Source organism: Athene cunicularia (genome assembly GCF_003259725.1).
Source record: "Athene cunicularia isolate RWA chromosome 27 unlocalized genomic scaffold, athCun1 chr27_part1, whole genome shotgun sequence".
Classification (NCBI taxonomy): Eukaryota; Metazoa; Chordata; class Aves; order Strigiformes; family Strigidae; genus Athene; species Athene cunicularia.
In genome coordinates this window covers 799,335-805,277 of record NW_020799138.1, presented here as the reverse complement: position 1 = coordinate 805,277, position 5,943 = coordinate 799,335, and the positions used below count along the sequence as shown (strand labels likewise).

At 56.2% G+C, this 5,943-nt stretch overlaps 1 protein-coding gene across 2 annotated transcripts in view; it reads right to left on the bottom strand.

Annotated features, from left to right (window-relative positions):
• Positions 1 to 1,508: 1,508 nt before the first annotated feature.
• Positions 1,509 to 5,943, bottom strand: part of LOC113489058 (keratin, type I cytoskeletal 14) — an 8,872-nt gene continuing 4,437 nt past the window's right edge. The window contains exons 2-8 of one of the 2 annotated variants that reach the window (XM_026864568.1): positions 4,615 to 4,697; positions 3,919 to 4,075; positions 3,247 to 3,408; positions 3,031 to 3,156; positions 2,689 to 2,909; positions 2,278 to 2,327; positions 1,509 to 1,797 (exon numbers count right to left, since the gene is read on the bottom strand). In XM_026864568.1, the coding sequence (XP_026720369.1) occupies positions 1,700 to 1,797; positions 2,278 to 2,327; positions 2,689 to 2,909; positions 3,031 to 3,156; positions 3,247 to 3,408; positions 3,919 to 4,075; positions 4,615 to 4,697 (897 nt within the window). In that variant the 3' untranslated portion in view covers positions 1,509 to 1,699. The remainder of the gene's footprint in view (positions 1,798 to 2,277; positions 2,328 to 2,688; positions 2,910 to 3,030; positions 3,157 to 3,246; positions 3,409 to 3,918; positions 4,076 to 4,614; positions 4,698 to 5,943) is intronic. The other variant, XM_026864567.1, reaches the window with a different exon arrangement.

Here is a 5,943-nt window from a genome sequence, read left to right as displayed (position 1 = left end):
GGGGGGGGGGGGGGGGGGGGAAAAAGTGCATTTGCAGTTTAATCAGAATTTCCAGCCTGCACCCTTGCCCCTTGCCATGCAGTCCAAGGCAGCTTGATGCTAAAGTACATTTTTGCTCGTTTTTATTTTTGAGGTGGCTCTAGCTCGCTTGACTTCCTGCTTCTGCAGGGAAGGTCTGTTCTTCCAGCAAAGAGCGGAGCGTGATTCAGTCGATGAACTCTTCACTCTGGTCTGCGTTTCGTTTCCTGCCCTTCTCCGTAATTGCTGAACAGTAACACAGAGTGATAACATCTCTTCACACTCCCTTTTCTGGAAAGACTGGCAGGTTCCCCACTTCTTCGATCACCTTTCCTCTCCTTTGCTCGTCTTGTCACGCCCCGCATGACATCACCAGCTCTTCTCTCGAGTCCGCAGGGGCCGGGGAGCTGCCTTTGTCATTGGTCACCGGGGGCCCGAGAGACTTTGTGGAGCCGGCGGGATAATGAATCATCAGCAATAATCCAAGAGACGGACGTGCTTGACTTCGCAGAATCCCCTGGTACATCGTCATAAGCAAAGGGAAGCTGATGTACCACAAGCTTTTACCTTTTCCTTTTGTTTCGGGCCCAAATCTGAACCCAAGGCTGAACGCAGCTCCCAGGTACCACTGGCTGGGAAGCTTGAAGCTGGATCTAAGGGATTCCATCAGGTCTTTGGGTCTAAAGTGGTTTCCTTGCCTCTCTCACCCACGGGACAGGATGGTGGTGGTGGTGGGGGACTGGGTGCCCCAGGAGGGGAATGGGCAGGGGCAGAGGCAGTGCCTGGCTGCCAGCGCACGGGCCGTGCCCCGATCCCGGCTGGCTGCTCGCCCGCAGGCGTCAGCGTCCGACAACCGGCACGTGTCTGTCAAGGATTTGAGCAGGGATCTGCTAGATGCTGCAGTGATAAAAAATTATTGCCGCTCATCCCTCTGCGGATTAAGCAGTGGTTACTTTAGAGCTGTTACATGCAGCCCTCGGGCAACGTGAAAAGACCTGTATGAAGTTTTCTTACCGTGTGCCTAATAGTGTGATTTAAACAGTCAAATGAGACAGAAGGCATGGGTGTGTAAGATTCACCAACCTCAGAACAGTGCCTGTGACGGCAGTCGTCTTGCTGAAGTCATTGAAGTTCAATTTATGGGAGAAAGTGGCTCTTTCTGATACCAGGGGTTGCACGACTGAGCTTTATTTCGTTGGCTTTATTTATCGGTGATGCGGCACATTGACCTCACGCATCATCCTTCCATCATTGCCTTCCTTTTGTATAAAATTTATCTGGTTTGTGTCTTGGGCAGTCCCATAGGCAATGAGTTCTGTAGAAAAAGCTGTCTCAAATTAGTTTTGCTCCAGGTGGAACCCACATCCCTCCATTCCCCTCCTCTCGCTGGCTTCTTGTGGTTTCTTAGGACTTTCCCTGGCATGAACACACAGCCCTGAGGCTTTGAGGCATCACGTATCAGTGACAGGCAAGTCTGCAGTTGCATGAACGAGGAAAGAAGCTTTATTAAATGCGTACAGAGTGCACAATGACACCTGCGTGAAATGAGGGGAATAGAGGAAGGAGGAGCAGGTGACTGAAGGGGAAAAGCTTTCTGTGACCCATCACATACGGCCTCGGAGAGTGCTCGGGGCAGCTCGCCGCTCTCTTGGGTTGAGGGTCCCCGGAGCTGCTTGTCCTCCTAGCGAGTGGTGAGCGCAACCTGCTCCCGGGAGGAGACCACCTTCCCGTCCTGCACCTCCTCAACGATCGTGCGGACCTGGCGGGAAGACGTCGTGACTGCAGAAGGAAAGCAGAGGACAATTGTTCAGAGGGCAGGAGGGAGAGAAATTTCTCGTCACATTATCAGACAATCAGATGTTATCTGTTTAAACAACCCTACGCTGGTTAGGAAGAGGGAAGAGTGGGCTGACGGGAAAGCTCGAGAAGGGAGAAGTCACACACATGTCTTAAATGTGTGGTGTCACGCGTTTTCTCAGGTCTGTGTAAGCCAGAACGCCGGCTGCTCAATCACAAGGCCTGTTTAGGTCAGACCGTTCTTGCGGTACAGGAGTGGAAGGTATTGCCCTTCCTGAGAGCTTTCCCTGTGGCTCGCAGCTGCAAGATGCACCCGAGCTCTCGCCGCTGCGGTCTCTGAGCAGCCAGCGAGGTGGCACAGCGTGCCCCAGGAGTGGCCTCAGCCCCCCTCGGTCTGGCGGCTGCTCCAAAGCAGATCTCAAGCTGTTTGTTACAGGTGAGCACAGCGAGACAGGTTCTTACCGTCTCTGCCGGAGTGCGAGGCCATGGCAGAGGAGTACTGGGAAGAGATGCTACAAGAGAGGGAGAAAAACAGAGAGAAGTTGAGGGACAAACTCTTTTTCGTTGTTGATACGCAGGCTCTGATTTCAGGCAGGAGGAAAACAGCAAAGGCTGAGAGCAGCTGCCAAAATTGCTGCCCCACGTGGTGTCTCCGAGAGGCCAGAGGGGCCACCGCCCCTTCCAGCACCAACTGGTGCCCGTTAGAGCATCTCCCTGCAGGGAGCGGGGACAGAGCCACCGGGACCTGCGGCTGGTGCCAACGTGGAGACCGGCCCTGGGCGCTGCAACGGGACCGAGCGCCCAGAGAGCAGGTTCTGCGTCTATCACCCGTCTCCCCCTGAGCCACCCTCCCCAGGGAGCCCCTCTACGTACTGGGCGTCCTCGCCCTCCAGGAGCCGGCGGTACGTGGCGATCTCCTGCTCCAGGCGGCATTTGACGTCCAGCAGGACCCTGTACTCGTGGTTCTGGCGCTCCATGTCGCAGCGCAGCTCGCCCAGCTGCTCCTCCACGCTGGTGATCAGCGCCTGCAGCTGGGCCAGCTGGGTGCCGTAGCGGGCTTCGGTGTCGGCCAAGGTGCCCTCCAGCGCCGCTTTCTGCGCACAGAGGAGAGGGTCGGGCTCAGGGGGGCGGCGGCGTGGGACTGGCAGCGCCCCTGCGTCCCCTGGCCCGCGCTGCTGCGAGCCCCCCGCCCCTCAGGGAGCCGGCCCCTCGTACCGTGCTGAGCTGGGACTGCAGGTCGATCTCCAGGCTCTGGATGGTGCGGCGCAGCTCCGTGATCTCCGTCTTGCCGCTCTGGAGCTGCTCCGTGTTGATGGCCACCTCCCGGTTCAGCTCTTCCGTCTGTGAGGAGGCAGAACCGTGCGTCACCGCCCCGGCGAGGGGCACAGCCCCGGTCCCGCACCCCCCGGCACTGCCGGCTCCCCCGCTCACCTTGCTGAAGAACCACTGCTCGGCGTCCCTGCGGTTCTTGTCCGCCAGGCTCTCGTACTGCTCCCTCATCTCGGCCAGGATCTTGGTGAGGTCGATCCCGGGAGCAGCATCCATCTCCACGCTGATCTCTCCACCCACCTGCCCGCGCAGGGCGTTCATCTCCTGGGGCAAAAGAGACACATCTTCACGCCCTGCAACCACCGGCGTGCAGAGATGTTCCTCTGGAGTTCTTCAGGTATGGGGGCATCCTGCAGCAGGTCTTTCTGGGGCAGATCAACAGGGAGAAAACTGGGGCCTGTGTGCCACAATCACAAAGAAAATTATCCAGATTCTTAAGAAATCTCCATTTGAGTTGTTAATTCTTTAGGGAATAACTCAGAGCCTGCAGCTGGCTTCGTTTCTCAGGAGACAGACCTTCCAGGCCTGAAGCTGCTGGGATTGTTAATAAACCTCTGACAGCGACGCTGGACATTACTGAAATGACAAGTGGTGAGGGGTCGTAGAGTCTCCGGGAGGATGAGCTGTCAGCCAGAACGCATCATCTCTGCTCCCTTACAGCACCTCTCATCGCCCTCCCCGCAGTTCACAACACAACATAGCCTTAAAGGTTGGACCCGACCTCATATTTCTGGGCCCCAGGCTGGACTTTTTTGAGCCTGGCTCTGTGCTCACCTCCTCGTGGTTCTTCTTGAGATAAGCCAGCTCCTCCTTCAGGTTCTCGATCTGCATCTCCAGGTCAGCTCTGGCCAGGGTCAGCTCATCCAGGACCCTGCGCAGGCCGTTGATGTCGGACTCCACGCTCAGGCGCAGAGTCTGCTCCGTCTCAAACCTGGGGACACAAGAACAGTCACAGAAGTTGCACGAGATGTTGCCCAGCCGGGCACAGAGCACCTCGGTTTGGTGTTCGCTTCCTCCACGCCGCTGCTGGCATCGTGGCAACACTGCACGACCCCGGTGGCGCGTAGAGAACCCTCTGATGCTAGTGCATGCAGGGGAGGGGCTGAGAACAGCGCCCGTCTCAGTGCATCACATCACCTTGCTCCCGGCAGCACCGGGCCTTGTCACTGGGCCTGGGCTTTGCTGAGTTCTACACACACAGCTGAAGAGGCACAGGGCAAGTTCTCTGCGCAGGAGAGGTCGTAACACAGAGGAACAAGCAACGGGTGTAAAACAGAGAAGTTTTGGATGGATGAAAAACAATCCCTAAGCCCCTGTAAGATTGAGATAACTATCTGCTTTGGAAATTGAACCTTCAGTTCAGAGGCTTTGCTACCATGCTGCCTTTTTGGGGTTTGGAGGGGATTTTCTCCTCATTGCATCAAACGTCCCTGCAGACTTTGTTCTGTTTTTCCAGGAAACGTGGCTTACTTGGTCCTGAAGTCATCAGCTGTCAGCCGGGCGTTGTCAATCTGCAGGAGGAGGTTGGCGTTGTCAACGGTGGCCACCAGGACCTGGAGAGGGGAGGACAAAGACAAAGCACTGAGGGAGAGTCAGGAACTCCTCTGGCTGCCCGAGGGGCGGGAGCACAAGGGAGACTGTCGGGACAGGAATAGCTCTGGGGAAGCTCGGGGCTTCCTTCGCAGAATCAGGACAAGTGAGCCACAGCTGAGACTCAGTGCGGGAAGGGGCCGATTGCTCTGTGACTTCCCTTCCCAAAAACCCGTCACTGAGTGTTTCAAAAGGCAGCTTGGAGCCACGTAAGATGCGTGAGATCGGATGCTGGCGTTTGTTCCCACGCTTCGGGCAGGTGCTGATTGTGCAAGGGTCAGGCAGGACTCGCCTGCCCCCCCGTCCACGGCCCCCGGGGCTGCTCCGCCAGGACAGATGGGCCAGGGGGGTGTTTGTGCTTGGCAAACCTTGTGCCCGTTTGCTCTGGGATGGATTTAATTTCTTGACTGCAGAAATGGAGCAAAATGCAGCGAGCAGGTGCCTAGAGCTTCTGATTTTTATCTTACAAACCCAGGAGCAAATGATCCACAGAGGGGGGGGAAGATTGGAGTCAGAGTTTGGGAAGACATCGGTTACGGGGCCAAGGAGAGGGAGGGAAGGTGGATTCCCAGCAGCGTTTGCTGGCGCAGCCCCAGCTGTACCTGCCTGCCTTCCTGGTCACTGGGGGCAATTCGTACGTAAGTAAGAGAAGATGACAGTCAGCTCTTGAGGATTTCCTCCAAAATGGGCTGGTGGGAATCAAATCAGATCTGAGAGAAATCCCCCCCCCCCCCCCTGGCCCTGGGGCAGGGACTGCCAAAAGGAGCTGAAAAAGCCATTATTGGTCGATTCCATCTTTTTAGCATCTAAACCACATCAATAGGGAGGAGCTGAAACAAGTTTTCGGATTCTCTGCACGTTTACCAATACGACACCAAAGTTCCGGGCTCTGTGCACACCTACACTCGCCCTGCACATTCATTTAAACTCCCCGAACGGGCATTATCAAGGCAGGGCTCTTATTCTTCCGTTGTGCATTACGTCCTTTTACAGCTGCTTCTTCCAGTGCAAACTGCGATCTCTTCCATCTGGAGGACGAAATCAAAAGCTGACACTGAGACATCTCGGAATTTCCGGCCCGGTGCTCTGCGCGTGCATCCCAGATGCTTTTTTTACCGCATAGCTAGTGCTTACTAATTGCAGAGGGAGCAGTCCGTGTTTCTGCCTCCTCTCTGGTAACAAGACACCCCGATGTGTTAATGGCAGCAT